General features: G+C 43.5%; 1 protein-coding gene across 4 annotated transcripts in view; it reads left to right on the top strand.

Annotated features, from left to right (window-relative positions):
- FLNB (filamin B) overlaps window positions 1-17,562 on the top strand; it is a 223,960-nt gene that overhangs the window by 115,136 nt on the left and 91,262 nt on the right. For all 4 annotated transcript variants that reach the window (XM_083156251.1, XM_083156253.1, XM_083156252.1 and 1 more), the window contains exons 8-11: window positions 1,135-1,335; window positions 8,544-8,681; window positions 10,968-11,094; window positions 16,255-16,391. In XM_083156251.1, coding sequence (XP_083012377.1) covers window positions 1,135-1,335; window positions 8,544-8,681; window positions 10,968-11,094; window positions 16,255-16,391 — 603 coding nt within the window. The remainder of the gene's footprint in view (window positions 1-1,134; window positions 1,336-8,543; window positions 8,682-10,967; window positions 11,095-16,254; window positions 16,392-17,562) is intronic.

Consider the following 17,562-nt stretch of genomic DNA (forward strand, 5'->3'; position numbering starts at 1 on the left):
GGGCTGGATGGTAGGCTGCCCCTGTGGGGGGGGGGGGGGGGGTAGAAGGTGTTAGGCTGGATCCCTGCATAATGTCACTGTCCACAACCACAACTTCTTATGGGTGAAAACAGGTTCAATGTGAAAGGTACAAAAATGGTAATTAACCAGTAATATACCGTTTACAACATGCAATGTGAAAGGGGTTTAACTTGCTCTGTCCCGTTTTAAGAAACGTTTCAAAAACCAGGTCAAAGCAGGTTTTGCGGTGTGAAAGCAGCATTATTCCACCTCATTCTCAGCAGTATTAGATATTCCTTATGAACAGTACAACAAAATGTAAATATTCTCCAGAGTCCGGCTCTGTCATAGTAACTGTATACCACTAAGAGTCACTGCAGAATATTCCCTAAAGAAGTTTGTTAGTAACATGAAAACCTCATAGGAAAACAGGAAGTCGGCTATTGTCCTAGGGCAGCACACATCAATGAATTAAAACCCCACAGCAACCTGGAGATGGAACAAAGAATAACATTTGGGATTAGTTGATCTAGTAGTAAAAAGTCAGTGTTTTGTCTTCTGTGAAATCAATCTGTTAGCATTAATGCTGCTTCCCACGTGTCTCTAAAAGGTGCTCTTCTTAGGGCTATCTTAACATATACAGTAGGCAGACTGGGCAGCTGCCCGTGGACCCACAATTCTAGGGGCTTCTGAGCATGGGAGTCATGGACACAGAATCATAGCAGCAACATTCTCTACCTTCCTCCGAGCCTGCAGCCAGACAGTCAATAACTGTGAGCATGCTGATTGGTGAATGGTTGAATTTACTCACCAATTAGAGTGCAGACAGTTATTCACTGTATGGAATGTGTGGAGAAGGTGCAGGAACGTACTGTAGGAGAGTCCTGGCTCTCTGTCTAAATGGATATGTAAAAATCCATAATCTGTTTGCTGAATATAAAAATTGTATTTTTGTTTCATTAATTACTTGTTATGATGTGATATTTATATAGAAAAAAAGTTTGGACATTCTACAGTATATTTGAATAGTGTTTACTTGCAATAACAATTGGATTAGAATATGTGTGATCTGTCCATGCACCATGATTAAAATATTATCAACTGAAATAATGTGGAACTCTGTATTCACTATAGGGGCAGGAGTTGGCGATATTGGCATAGAGGTGACAGACCCACAGGGGAGGAACAATACAGTTGATGTTGCTCTTGAAGATAAAGGAAATTGTGTATACCGCTGTACCTACAAACCGGTAAAAGCTGGACCGCACAGTGTAGGCATCAGCTTTGGTGGGGAAGCCACGCCCAAAAGTCCTTATGTGGTCATTGTTGGGGAAGGTGAGTACTGAACGGTGAAACGTCTCACATTTTGTTTTGGATTTATTTTAAGGATGATTGTATAATATTTTTTTATATTCAATAAATGAAGCTTTGTATCTTAAATTAATGCGGTACATATGTAATATCTGGGCTCCCGTTTTTCTAATGATTGGATGACTTTCATTAATCTTATTCCATATCCAATCAGCGGAGCCAAACGTGTATCATATAGTCTATATTAATAAAGTCGACTGCTGATAAAAATTATGTCATCAATGTAACCACCAAAACTACAGTGTTGCCAGTTGTTTGGGGGGTGGAGGGGAGATGAGACAGCATTTATTTTTCTGAAATTCTATATGCATACAGTTTTTTTCTATATAGAACTAGCAAATGTAGAGTTTTATTCCACAAATGCTAAGTCTTTTCTAAATGTAATTTGCTTGAATCTCGGTTTCTGTGATCTGTCCACAATATTTACTTTTGCAATATTTTCTGGCTAGTAAAATTTTTTGACAAATGGCTTCTTGCTCTGATATTTCTGTTCTGCTTTCTACTGCTTTGCTCTCTCTGCTTCCTCCTTCCTGCTGCGCTTCTAGATCTCTGCTCCCCAATTCTGATCTTCTCCACCTTTGCGGGATAATGGACGTCTCTGCTTAAGCCTCATAGTTGTGTTCAGGACAGGGTTGGTAAGACTCAGCAGGATGTTGTGTTCCTCAGACTTCTGCTCTTGTGACTATGTTGTGTTGACCCCCTACCCCTGTGTCTTACACTACAAAGTGTCACATTTTCACTCCCCAACCTCTTACTTGAAAAGATATTTATTACCTTGGAGAGACAAAAAATATATTTAGTGCAACTGGTGGAGAAAAATCCCCAAATATGTCTAATAATTGCTGATAATAATAATAGCCTTATGGTGGAACTGTCCTTTTCATAGTGGACCTCAAAATTGTCTGGACTTGAGGTGACCTGAAGGAAATGTGGCAGTTTATTGGCGGTTGGGCTTATTTTGCAGTAGTAAATGTTGGGCCATGCAGTAGACCTAGTTAGAGCTGTACATCTAATACTTGATGTGTTAGAGATTGTTCTGGTATAGCAGATTGACAGCGTCTAGTTCAACATTGATGTGGTTGACCACTCTTGTTTGATCGCGTCTATTTACACACCTAAAGGTAGATGACAGTGTCTAGATCGACAGTAACAAAAATTAGCATCAGATCGATGGGACGTGATCGACCGTTACTAGGGGACACTGTTGACTATCTTTAAGCGTCTAACTAGATGTGTCCGGCCAAGAGTGGCTGACTACATCATTGCCGATCTAGACTCCGTTGATTCATCCCTTCCCACTGTTATGTTTCTGCAGATGTAACAATATCACTCTGCACAACAAGCCTGCACAGTTCTGTTCTCGTTAAGAAAAATTATATATATATATATAATTCAATTCACAAATATATGTATGTTGTTTTGGACTTAGATCAGCTTTGTTTTATACTCTATTGGTTTTATGGGGATAAGAGTGCGGCTATATTAGTCATTTGGGTCTCTCTGACCATCTGTGGTGCATGCCCATCCCTTCTAACCATGAATCCCTTTCATAAAGCCATTTTGCATCCTTCTATATTAATAATGTAATATATTGTGAGGATAGATACCTAATACCCTTTGTCTAGGGGCCAGTAGCATGTACCTGCTTCCCTGAGATGTACCTGTTTTTGTTGGCTATTAGGTCATGCCAATTTGTGCCAATGTATTTTATGAACCATTGCATTTTTGTATAATATGGAAACTATTAACAATGTTGCTCATTTTACCTCTCTTTGTGCCTCTGGGGGGCATTTTCTATTACAGAAGTGAGGCATGTGACTGGGGGGGGGGGGGGGGAGGGGCACCATTTGCTGGTGGTGGCTCCTCGATACATGTTTTATTAATATCCCATCATTTAATAATATTTCCTCAGTACTGGTTGACATTTTTTAAGGGAAGTGTGGACACCTGTGTGGACATCAGACACACACAGACTGACCATGTATTAATGCTTCAAATGCCACTCAAGAGGGTCTGTGACATGTTATGGTACAGTGGAAATATTTATCAGTTACTAAAATAGATGACCTATCAGCATGTGCCTGGGCCAAGAGGCTGACCAACCAGCAAGTAAGCTTACCCAATTATCCTATTGCGCTTTCTAAATGGTTTGCAGATACAGTTGGATATGTGCCCCATCCACATTCCACTCCAGGTGGTGTATGGTCTGGTACAGTGGAAATATTGTGTAGTTACTGGGAAATGTTGGACTGACTAAATACGACTTGTTTTATTATGGTCAGTGACAGAAGTAAATTACGCGCCCGCATACCGCCCCTTCCCCCTACAAGTGGTGCATGAAATGTCCATAGATCATGGGTGGTTTTGAGTGTCAATGAATTCTGTTATAATTGTAATGCCACCCCATCCCCAACACATAGTGCACATATCAAATAAAATGCCATAGCCCATGGCTTGGTTTATTATTAAATTAACCCTACCCCTGCTATGCCTACAACAGTGGTTCACAAACTTTCTTGAGTTGCGGTGCCCTAGACTATCTGCATTTTTTTGGATACATTTGGGGGAAAAAAAATATTAAATTAACCCTTTGAGTGCCAACATCTGTGCGAGCGATGTGCAAAATATCTGCTAAAAAATGCCAGTGTCTCTCACATTTGTTATATAAATTCAAATGAAACATGTTGTGTAATAGAATATACTTCCTATATAAGGTGAACATTACAGGACATTATGATGAATAAAAATGTTTGCTTGGCAATGTTCCCACCTATTTTGTCAAATTCACTTGGCACTCAAAGGGTTAAGCAAATTGTTCCTACCTGTTGTCCTGAGGACCAGATATGTGATCGTATCCAGTTGTGCTTCTGATTAGCTCTGGGTTTTGCCTTTTACTTGACCATACATAATTTAATTTGGTATTAGGCTTTCAATCGAAGGCTCCCGTGTATAGCCATGCACATACGGGGCAAATTTTTGTCAGAAACCAACGCCATGCATGTACACGCCGGCGATAGCGAAGCGGGTCCCTGCAGCGTTGCTTTTGTCCAGCCAAATAGTCAAAATATTGTTGCCTGCAGACACTGCAGTGTTTATTCCACTGTACATGCGGGCCGCAGCTGGAGATGGCCTCCGGCTTTTCTCCGGCAGCAACTGGGAGATTTTGACTAAGCAAAATTGCTTAGTCAAAATTGCCCAGCCTCCACCCGTGTGTGAGAGCCTTGTGGCACCATGGGGTGTCTAGTCACACAATTTGGGAACCACTGGCCTAAATATACATACCTCCCAACATTGATGAGGTACAAGAAGGGATGCTGTGGCGCGGCCAAAATTTTTGGGGAGGCGGCCTAGCGGTAAGGGGGGTGGCCTGTACACGCGATGCTCCTGCAAGGCAACGCATCGTTTTTGCCACTGTGGGGGCATGAATAGATGCTGTGCGCACAGCGTCTATTAATGGGCAACAGGGGGGACTCCCAAGTGCCCCCCCCCCCTTACCGCGGGACATTGCTGGCCCCGGACGGGATGTGGTAACATCCCCAAAAACTGGGACGGTCACACGGAAAGCGGGACAGTTGGGAGGTATGCATATATATTTAAATATTTAGAAATAAGGAATAGTTCCAAAACCAGCTTTATGAAGTAGGTTTAAATAAAACAGAATAACTGGAGCACAGAAATGTGAAAAATCTAAGTTGATGCTGTATTTAGATTTTCCAAGAATTGTAGTCCAATTACCAGTATGCTACCACACAATGAGTAAGAGCCGGTCCCGGTTACAGTAGCCATTGACTTGCCATTACTCTATGACCTGAGATGCCCTGCTCATTCTGCGGCCTAGACATGACTATATTACTCACCCAGTGCGCTTTATAGGACTATGTGGAATATATACATTCATTCCATGTGTGGTTTAGATGATAACTGTAACTACCCAATGGTCTGTAGTTTATTTTACTTCTGTCTGCGACATAACACACAAATCTTTCCCTCACTATCTAATGCTGGGTACACACCAGGATGACTAGGGCCCGATCCCCTCAATCTAGATCCAATTCCGACCAATTGGATGTAGATTGTGTGGTGATTGGGCCCTTTTCTGTCCTGGTGTGGACCGATACCGATCCGATGCGCGGTCCCGCGGGTCGGTCGGTCGTTATTCAGATCCTACCTGCTGCAGGTAGGATCTCAATGACGACCATACAGCCGGGTGCGGGTCGCGATCGGATCGGACCCGCTCACGGTGCACATCGTGAGCAGGTTGTGCCCCCCCGCGTCACCGTGAGCGGGTCGGACGAGACACTGACGACCCGCTCACGATGTGCATCGTGAGCGGGTCGTCGTGGGGTGTACCCTGCATTAGTTTTGGTTTTGCCACCTCCGGCAATGTAACCAGATAGGAGTAACGTTATTTATGTAAATAGTGTCACAGGTTACCAGACATGGCCCTCCCACACAGGATTGCCAGCTCATCCCTCTAATTACTGACACATGGAAACTTTACCTGGTATTAATCAGCCGGAGAAGCTGTGTAGTGCACAGTCAGTACTATACATACAGTATATTAATGAAAGGCAACATTTAAGGTTTATTTATTGGTTTCGCTACACTAGGGTAGCTTTATCAAAGGTGGGTAGCTGAGAGGCTGGATATATATACCAAAATAATACAGGTCACATGACCAACCAGTCTCCGCTGAGATCATCCAATCAAATACATACTGTAATATAATAAAAAATAATGAATGAATCGGAGGCAGAGCAACTAATTCATAAGCAAACGCACTTTGGTGGTGTTCTGTATAGAAACACTCCTTTCTTAATTGATTTAATAAAGCAGCGATTTGACAGGCGAATGAGGTTTTTAAGAACATTAAATCTAAATGTACCATTGACAATATATTTTAACATCTTGCACATAGGAGATGCCGTCACAGCTTTGCCCGCAAAAGGCTCACCATATAAAATCTGCTGCTGCTAAGGGGGGCTGGGTGGGTCAGCAAATAATATTGCAGAACCTGTTCTGCGCGTGTGCAGGCCAGCGAAAATCACATTTGTACATAAGCCATTGGGTTTGCATATATAAATCCGAATCCGTCCGATAGTTCACATACCTACAATTAGCATTTTAGTACAGTATATTGCTAGTAGGCCAGTAAATATTGCATCTGAAACCTGTCAGAATTCTATGGCAGATATAGGCGAGTATGTAGTATTATTTTAAAAGTTCTGTTACAGTCTTCAAACGGCCATACTAGAGAGGCATGCCTCATGGCGCCACTATGATTTCCGGCTTTTCTAATACACTTTACATCATGCATGTCCAAACTAAGGCCCTCCAGCAGTCCCATCATGCCTTGCCACATTTTTTCTATTAGGGAATGCTAAAACTATGGCAAGGCATGCTGGAATGTGTAGTTGGAGAGCCACAGTTTGGACATGCCTGCTTTACATGGTTTACGGCTTTTTTACAATGAATTTACTATAATTTCCGGCTTTTTCAATGCATTTACTGTGATTTCCAGCTTTTCTAATACACTTTACATGGTTTCCAGCTTCTTCAGTGCCTCACGCCATCGTCCTTTTCAGTTACAAGATTCCATAACATGCAGCTTATTCTAAATGCTCCACAAAGCACTGACATCCTAAAACCACACAATGTACAAGTGGTAATGCAATTATGAGTTTTGCAGCCTAGGTAAAATCTATTTATGTATGATGCATAAAACCTAAAAATAAGAGGTTTGGGCCAAATAGAGGCTGTCTGGCCTGTCTCTGAGAGTCATAGTTACTTATTTTTGCACATTACATTCCTACCTATATGTCAAAAAAATCTGTTTTCCCCCCAGCCTGTCCTTACATGCCCCTTTCCCATCATTCGTGCCTATTGCCCACTGCCCCTCTCTCTGACAAAGTTGTGTGACGACTCAACACAGGTACTGCCCAACACACCACTGACAGTGACTGTGTCCGCGTGGCGAATGAGGAGGGAAGATAGGAAGCTCCACAGTAAAGCAGCGTAAGAGGAGATGGACATGCGCAACAGCTCCCCCTCAGTCAGCTTTTGATATTACACTGCACAGAGAGCTTTTATTTAGAATGGATTGGGCCCTGTGTATTGAAGAACTTTTGAGTTGGCTTTGAATGATTTTGGTCCTGTGAAACTGGGCTATTTGTTGCCTGAACCATTTATGGACCAGCCTGGTATCAGATTGAAGGCCCAGCGATTTGGGTTAGAATGAGATCAACCACAAACTTCTGTGATGCTGGGGGGTAGGGGGATTTCCCCGGCAGTATCTCCGGTTCCCTGGGGGCTAGCGATGTGAGGCCAGGCTCCTTGGAAAGCCATGGTCCTCATCTACAAAATGAGCTATGTCAGAAATTACAGTGCCCAGGTGCCCTCCCCCCCCCTGAATCCGCCACTGTTAGGATATGAAATGTCGCCTGTCGGCTAAAAAAAAAGAAGTGAAAAACTCATGTGACCTGTTGACTGTCGACCTTCCCATTTTCTACCTAATGCTTGTGCTGACCTTCAGACCCTGTCGACCTTCAGTGGTCCACCTAATGTATGTCGACCTTCATGTGGTCAACATATCCAGTAGAGTTTTAACCAGAAAAAATAGTTTACACTATCTGCCCTTTCTTTCTTTCTTTCTTTCTTTCGTTCGTACAAAATTGTTGACCATGGGCATAATATAAACTGGGGGCACTGTGTGGTATAATGTGAATAAGGGTACTACAAAGTGGCAAAACATAAGGGTACCACTATAGTTCATAAAATTAACTAGGGCATTACTATGGGGCATAAAATTTAACTAGGGCATTACTATGGGGTATAAAATTGACTGGGGCATAAAATGAACAATTGCCGAGAGAAGTACTGTATCTTTTAAAGGAGAAAGGGACTTCTTCAAAGTAAAGCGCTGACTAAGCCCCTGGCCTTGTATAATGTATGTGTGTATATATACATTATGTTATTTTGCATGTTTTGTGTGTTGCCCTTGAAATGTTTTACCAGCTCTATGAAAGGGCCTGGCATGCTCACCATTACTTCTCACTCTCTGGTCCTCATTCTGCCACCACTCATAACGCATGGAGATGTCGGCATCACACAGAGAGAATTATCATTACATGAATAACTGACAACATGGCTCCTATCACTTTTTATTTCAACAGCCTGCAACCCGAATGCTTGCCGAGCCAGCGGACGTGGCTTGCAGCCCAGAGGCGTCAGGATTAGAGAAACTGCTGATTTTAAGGTCGACACCAGGCCTGCAGGAAGTGGTGACCTCCATGTCTCAGTGAAAGGGCCAAGTAAGTGTGTGCTATTGTTACACCATTTGCAAACACTCCCTCGATCTTTGGGTTTATTTAATATAATACTTTAATTCAGAAATCTCTGCTCTGCCTTTGCCAGATAAAATAACATTTCTAGGTAATGGATAGCTGAAGCATGTTGTCTTCACTCTCGTAGCAAGAAGTGGACATAACCGTTTATTTGTTGGGAGCCCTGAAGAACTATATTGTGTTTTGTTATTATTCTCTGAGGAGAATGTAATGCTCTGTGAGTGGATTGGTCCTGCTGTTTGTTTGTATCAGATTATTTTCTGATTTCTTTTGCAGCGCGACACTAAAGTGAACGTGATTTTATGGCCACGGAAATTGAGATCTCAGTTTACTATATTATACATGACTGACTATTGCAGGCCTAGACTTGATTCCCGTACACACAGGGTGATACGGGGCGACTGTCGCCGGGAACTCTGGGGTGGTCACTAAGCAACCATATCCCCATGTGTACAGGGCAACTATTGCCAGGAGCGCGCTCCCATGACCAGCTGGTCAGAGGAGCATTCTCCTGGGATCAGCGGTTTCCGCCTGTCAGTCCCTTTGATAATCGGAGAGATAGTTTCCCCAAGCCAATAATTCTGTGGTAGAATAAATTGTGGGTAGAGAAAAGGTTCTATAGTACAAGATGTCTGATGCCGTTGTCTTTTTAATCTATTCCACTCACCCTTGTATGTGTCTTGTGGCAGGAAAGCGGTCTTCTTGTTTAAATAGTTCTTAGATGTGATCTACTATATATATACAGGATAAGCTATATTACCTTACTGGGTTCAGCGGCACCACTTGGACTTGTGGGCCTTTTTTTGTGTCATTGGAGGATGGGGATAGATATCCAAGTTTGGTGGTTGTTGGTGGGCTGAGTGTTATGCCACCTTGTTGTGGTAATGGCGAGGTAGTTAGATTCATCGTTGGCATGTTGTAGTTTGGTTTCAGAAATTGTATTTACTGTTAGCCTTTTTTGCCACCATACAGATTTCTCAATTATTCAATTAAGTCATTTTGTACTCCTTTATAAAATGTATAGTTATGGTATTTTTATGTACAGTATACGGTTATAATTGTCACCATTTGTACTTTACTGGAGTCATGGGCTGTTATCAGCTATTAGGTAATTTTGTAATTATTCATTCAATTTGCCTAGGACACAGTGCAATGTACAGTAGTATCTGGCTTCTGTGAGTTTTGTGTGACCGGTACCAATGGGTGACAGTTTTGATTGCGGTATAGCTCTTGGTCTTGTGGTCTGAGGCACGTTGTAGTAGTCAGTCTTCATCCTGTCGCAGAGTATTTAGACAATACGTACTAAATAGGTTGCAAGAGTTGCATGACTATGACTTGCGTGCATTACTCTATAATATCCCTTTCACACTGTAAAGCGAATTGCCAGGTTAAACATTTCTACTTGCTAATTTTGCCGTTCAACATGGGTCCTTTTCTTGTGTGTAAGGATCAACATTTCGGGTTGAAATTCCCGGGTCTTCCACCCACAAATTTAAGATGGTCTTTGACTCGCGAATTTTGACCTTTGTTGTCCCTTTTCACTCAGAAGAAATACCAGTGTTCATCAGCAAATTACTGGGTAGAAATGTTTAACACAGCAATTTGCTCTTCTGTATGAGAGGGGGGTCAGACTAGGGCCGGCAAAATGACCGGGTATTTATAGACTCTGAAAAGGGTATACCTGAGTCTATTTCAGTTGAACATGGTTTTCAAGTGAGTATATCATGTAAGATGGTTGTGTAGATTTGATCACATGTGCATATACACATTGTGAAGCTTTGGAAGGCAAGGGTGATAGTATTGTTTGCCCAGCAGCCTGGTCATTTTCACTGCTGGTTATAGGTGTTGAGTGTGCACTCAGTAACTGCATACATGTACCAATGGCTGAAGTTATAATGTAAATGACCTGTAATATAAGAGAGTTGGGACAACTGGATCATTCACCCATCAGGTGTGACATATTTAATGTTATTATCCTTCTGGATCGTGCACGTGTATATACTGTACATATAATACAGGGTCCTTGTTACTGGGCCATAGATCTGCACAGCTGTTGGCAGTGCTGGAATTATTAGACATTCCAGGAATATCCTTAGCATGCGTAATACCGAACATCTACAATGTAGGAGTGTGGGCATCCTGTCCAATGCTTGGAAATTCCACCATGTCTATTTAGAGCACTCATTTGTCTTCTCCGCGTGGCTGTAAGCTGCACGGAGATAAAGCTAACATTGTGCTGATGTGTTTTGGCAGAGGGTCTGGACGAGCCTGTGAAACAGTTGGAGGCGGTAGATGGCGTGCACTTGTTTGAGTATTACCCCCTGCACCCTGGGAAACATGTGGTGACCATCACTTGGGGTGGACATCAGATCCCTAAAAGGTAAGAAGATGTAAATATTGAATACCACGTTGAAGGCTTTTCTTGAAATGTGGAATTTTCCAATGACCTAGTAAAGGAAGTTCCCCATAATGAAACATATGTCACACAAACATTTCCCGAGTGTATGCAGAATTGTTATGGCATATGGTGACAAATAACTCCTCATGTATCTTTGGTTATAAGAGTTGCATCTGTTTATTATGAAACATATGTCATCTCCCTCTTTCCTCATCCCTGATTTTCAGCTAGGGACTATCGTGAGACCTGGAACATTTGCTCAGTGAAAGCATCTTGTTGTCATGGTTACTGCTTTTCACACACTGTTCTATGTACCGCACATTGATTTACTGTGTAAAGTACTTTCAACAAGGTTCCCATGGTGTCCCGCTATGCAGGATATTCACATACAGTACATCAGGCATGTCCAAACGATGGCCCTCCAACTGTTGGGAAACTACACATCCCAGCATGCCTTGCCATAGTTTTAGCATTCCCTATTAGAAAAACTGGCAAGGCATGATGGGACTTGTAGTTTCATAACAACTGGAGGGCCATAGTGTGGACATGCCTGACATACATGTTAATGTTTGTCAGGTCAGGATTGTATCAGGCCATTATCCTGTGCACAGTAGACAGGGCTTCCTACCCTCTCGGAATGTCCGGGAGGGTCCCGGAAATCGGGTCCCCCTCCCGGCACCCCGGAAAGGGGGGCGTTGGTCCACGGGTCAAATTACGTGATTGTGTCATTTTAGGTCCGCCCGCATTTTAGGTCCGCCCGCAAGACAATGCCTGAAATACCGGCATTGCACTGCGGGGGCAGGGCTAAGATGATGCATTTTCTCTAGACACCCCACCAATATGACCCCCGAACCAGCACTTTCCCCTCCTGGCGATGGCCGCGCCCCCCTGCTTCAGTGAGGGCAGCATAAAAGTTGGCAACTCTGACAGTAGATGACTGACTTTCTGTTTCAGTAAGATAACTGTTACATAGGGCCTTATTCTAGAAAGAGTGAACTAGAATAAGGCCCATAGTTACGTAGTTACATAGTAGATGAGGCTGAATAAAGACTTGCGTCCATCGAGTTCAACCTAGGTTTTAATAGCTTATCCCTTGTAAAAGACAGAATATGATTCTTAGTAGTACCCTTGGATGTTTTTATCCAATAAATGTTTGTCCAACCTTATTTTGAACGCATTTATTGTGTCTGCCAGTTTGACTGCTCTGACCGTAAAGACATTTTTTCTTTTGAGATGCTAAGTGACCCGGCTGGACTGTAATGGGATTGGCAGTGATTGCTAATAGTATGAAAAGTCACAAATTACCAAATTTTACATTACGTTAAACAATGCCAGGAAGTCTCCCAGGAACTGGGTATAAATGAAATACTTGCAGCATATTACTTGCACATATGTACCCTCCTATATACAGGGAGAATCATTAACCAAGTCCTAGTATGTGATCACTATGCAAAGGTCACTGTGGAGTTATTTTTGTCTTTCATTCTTTTGTGTTTTGTAATGATTTGGGAATGTTCCAGAGGATGTAAGCTTATATAAAGGGGCCTGATGTGGCATGTAACATCTGTTATCACAGTGGCTAGATATTTGTGACATGTATTTGTAACTAAGTAGCAGTTTAAATGTACATTTAAACATGTAAACAAGAGGCCACAGCCCCAACTTAGTCCACATACCTGGTGCACTGGAACAGCGGCGAGTGGAGGAGCAGTGGCGGATAGAAGAGAAGGGGCGGACTTAGGAGCAGCAGTGTGTGCAGGCAGGCACACCAGGTGGGACAGCGAAATGACCTATGAGTCACCAAAGGTCACTTGTTGTCCCGCGGAAGTACCCTGTGGCTGACGCGCAAGTAAAAAACCCAGCAAGCAGTAGTGGCACAGACCGCACGGAAGGCAGCTGTGATGAGTGTATATAGGTAGCAATGCCTTCCCAGAAGGCAACACAGACTTTCACAGAAAATAGCAGCTCTTGTGAATTGATGGACACACCTCTATAAGTAAATGCCTTCACAGAAGGCAACATGCGCTATCATAAAGGAAAACAAGACTTTTATTTCTTGTCAGTTAACAGGGACATATAAGCTAACACCCCTCTGTAAAGAGGAAGTGTACTGTGCCGGACAGCCTGCCCAATGGCAGACCTCAGCGGATGATACCATTCTCCCTGCTCTGAAGGGGGGACCCGTCGTTACGAAGTAATAACACAGATGTGAAAGGACAAAAAAGTTGGGGTGCTCGCGCTCAGCGCGAGCCCCAGAGCAGCCCGCCTAAACGAAGGATATAAATAGGGGAGAGCCGTTAGTGGAGTTAAGTGAGATTCCCCTCAGCTTGGTGTGAACACCAGCGCGGTGCTGACAGGCAAGGTCCCTGAAGTAAAGTGTAAAAAGCAGAGCTACGCAGCTGTTTTGGAAGGCGGACAGCGGTGCTGAGGGGGACTGATACCTGTGACAGAGACTCCGGTGGCTTGGCTGTGCTCACCTCCGGGAGCGCTGAGCGGAGTCCGGCGGCGGGTGCAGGAGACGGCGCCATCTTGATGACAGAGGGAGTCGCGTCATTGAGAAGGCGGGCCGCATTCGTGACAGGAGGCGGACGGCAGCGCTGGGAAGGAGGCGGCTTCGTGGACCTGGCTGTGGAGAGGCAGGTCTGGGCCGGCATCTGAGGGAAAGGCGCGGCCTGAGTGACAGGCAGCCATATTAGGAAGCGGCAGGAGAGACGGAGACTGGGCGGACCTAGAGGCAGAACGAAAGAGAGAGGGGCGCGGTGAGTCTGTATTGCTCCAGCCCATTTTTAACCCTGCATCTCCCTCAGCAAGTCTCAGAATTATACCCAACACAGCGCAGGTTGAGGCAGTAAATAAAACGCCCATTGTAAATCACGCAGTGCAGGCAAAAGGCAGTATTGTTCATCCCCAGTGCAGACTATCGCTGCTGATACACAGTAGTTCAACTCAGAGTGACAGCACATTTCCAGTGCAGACTATCGCTACTGGTACACAGTAGTTCAACTCAGAGTGACAGCACATTTCCAGTGCAGACTATCGCTACTGGTACACAGTAGTTCAGCTCAGAGTGACAGCACATTTCCAGTGCAGACTATCGCTACTGGTACACAGTAGTTCAGCTCAGAGTGACAGCACATCCCCAGTGCAGACTATCGCTGCTGATACACAGTAGTTCAACTCAGAGTGACAGCACATTTCCAGTGCAGACTATCACTACTGGTTCACAGTAGTTCAGTCCTGAGTGACAGCACATCCCCAGTGCAGACTATCGCTGCTGATACACAGTAGTTCAGCTCACAGTGACAACGCATCACCCATACACGGTTGCACAATACAGCTGCTGATTAAGGGATAGTAACTGTGTCTTGAAAAGCATCCAATACAAGTGAAGCTTGAGAAATTTGTACTAGTAGACGCTTATCTTGTGTTTTGCTCACCTCTACATATATATATACATAATAGGCTAAACCCGGCTAGCAAGAAGCCAGGGGACGCCTAAGAAGACATTATAATTACCCTAGCTGACATAAGGAAGGCACAACATATTTGCTAGAGCCAGGGAACACTTCGTAGCATACAGGAAGGAAAGTATATGTTAAGCACCAGAGGCTAAACCCGGCTAGCAAGAAGCCAGGGGACGCCTCAGAAGACATTATAGTTTCCCTAGCCGACACAAGGAAGGCACAACATATCTGCTAGAGCCAGGGAACACTTCGTAGCATACAGGAAGGAAATTATATGTCAAGCACCAGGGGCTAAACCCGGCTTACGTTGGGCCAGGGGACGCCTCCAACAGGATCTTCAGAGTAGCAGATACAGCGTTACAACGACTAAAGTAGAAAGAGTCAGAGCAGGAAATTACAGTCAACTTACCTCTACGTCTATTGTAATCGGTGCCTAGCAGCTTAACCCTAAGAAAAAGGAACAGTTCAACTTAGAAACATTTTATATAACGGTTTAGTTACAGTTAGAAAATTCTAAACTTTATAGAAGTATACCTTATTGCGCAATAAGTTCTATATCTTGGTCTGTGGTTTATTACATACTTCACCTACAGTGTAGGGTACCTAAGTGTTATTGCATTTACCTTTGTTATTTATAGCGTCAAAGGTAGGATACTATGTTATGTTTATTGTGAGAGGCTGATAACCGAGGAATTCAAGTGGAGAACAGACAGGTTCCGGTTTAATAAAATTTGCATTGAAATGGTAGTGTATTTCATGTAATTACTCCTGCGAGAGGAAAGTTACACTGTAATATTGTCTGTTTAATACATTGTTCAACGAATAATAAAAGAAAACCAGTCTTTGAAAACTAACGTGTAATCTTTTAAGAAGAGGAAACCATCTACATACTTACCCAGGAAAAATCTATACGGGATTTCACACAGCCACGGTTGAAAATTGCTGCTTTAAACACCAAGAACAATGGTGTTCCAAACAATTATAATAAAACCTGCTATTTAAATTTGAGTAAAACAGGTTCTTAGCATAATTTTTGCCCATACATCTTGGCCCACCTACCACTGCCAGGTTACCTTATCAGGTGGGTTAATAACATTCCTAAGGTTTAAGTCCAGAGCTTGGGACTCCCTGGGCCAGCACCACCCAACCACCCCAACGCATCACACTAGTGAGAAGCAGCACCAGCACCGACCAACCACCCCAACGCATCACACTAGTGAGAAGCAGCACTAGCACCGACCAACCACCCCAACGTATCACACTAGTGCGAAGCAGCACTAGCACCGACCAACCACCCCAACGTATCACACTAGTGCGAAGCAGCACCAGCACCGACCAACCACCCCAACGCATCACACTAGTGAGATGCACCACCAGCACCGACCAACCACTCCAACGCATCACACTAGTGAGAAGCAGCACCAGCACCGACCAACCACCCCAACACATCACACTAGTGCGAATTACAATTCTTTACATTAATAACGAAGTCACAGCTAACTGTTACATAGATGACAAGTAATAAATCAGGTGTTTTAGCACCAAAATGTTTTTTTTTTTTATAATGTACAGTAACGGTCTAACCTTCTAACACACTGATGTTATCCTATGTGCAAAATGCTCTAACCACAATATGCCGTACATATTGTATAACAGTGTTTGTTTCCCTTTATTTCAGCCCATTTGAAGTCCAGGTGGGACCAGAAGCCGGTCCTCAGAAAGTCCGGGCATGGGGACCTGGGCTCTCGGGGGGTGTTGTAGGGAGATCGGCAGACTTTGTTGTGGAGTCCATTGGCACGGAGGTGGGCTCATTAGGTAAGTCTTAAGAATATATTTGTATGTTATTTCTAATTTTACAATGTGACCATATCATATAGTATCCAGTCTGTATTGCTGTTTGGTATCTATTGCTTACACCTACTGGGTTGCCAGTCTCTGTTATTTTCTATTCTGTTTGCAGTGAATTATATTATTTTTGTAGGATTGAATTATTGTTTTTCAGCACAGTGTTTCTGTATATACTGTACTATATATAAAGTATAGGCATATTTTAGCCCGTCCAATTAGAATTCAAATGGTTGAAAATCCGTTTTGGTTGGCAGCGGCTATCCCATGTACTGAGCAGTAGCTGTTATTTATGGACCAGTTGTCTAACTCTGCTTAATATTTTCATACAATAATGGATGTTGTAGTCAAAAGTTTCGGAAAAACATTTTTTAATTTTTACTAGCATTTTGTGACGCAGTAAATATCCATATTTTATGTATTTGTCTCAACCATACTACTAACCAGTGGCGTAGTGCAGGGGATGCAACTGCTATGGGGCCAAAGCCTTTGGGGGGCCCGATGCAAATTTCGCTATGGGGTCCAAAGAGTTCTAGTTATGCCTTTGCTACTAACGTTTTGCCTGTTGCTCAAGTTGTTTTTGTACTCCTGATGGTTAGATGTATCTAATAGTCCATACACACTGGGTGACTATGCCCAGCGTGTATGGACAGCAATGATGTGCGGGGAAAGCAGCTCAGTGCATACACACTGAGCGGCTTTCCGCCTGCCCAGCGCCGACGGAGGAGGGGAGGACGGCGTTGCATAGCGCAATGTTATGCAAAGCCGTGCTGAAAGCCGCTCATCTGCTGGTATAACCAGCAGATGATCAGCTTTCCCGGCGATGTTGTGGGAGCACACAGCAGCCATACACACTGGGCGGCTTTGAGCTGAAAGCCTCTCAAACATACTGTTTTGAGTGACTTTCAGCTCAAAGTTGCCTAGTGTGTACGGGCATTCAGACTAATTTTCTGCTCTTGCAAGACTTTTCTCACCGTGTACTAGAGATATATTACAGTGACGAATGATTCTAGAGTTCTATGTAATCGAGTATGGAGTAATTGGACAAACAGGCATTGATCAGTATGGCATTTACTTGCTGACTCCTGTCCATTATAGTCCAGACAAGGAACCTCTTGTACTTGTACCATGTTCTTTTAAC

The sequence above is a fragment of the Crinia signifera genome, chromosome 8, assembly GCF_055691185.1.
Source record: "Crinia signifera chromosome 8, ASM5569118v1, whole genome shotgun sequence".
Lineage (NCBI taxonomy): Eukaryota > Metazoa > Chordata > Amphibia > Anura > Myobatrachidae > Crinia > Crinia signifera.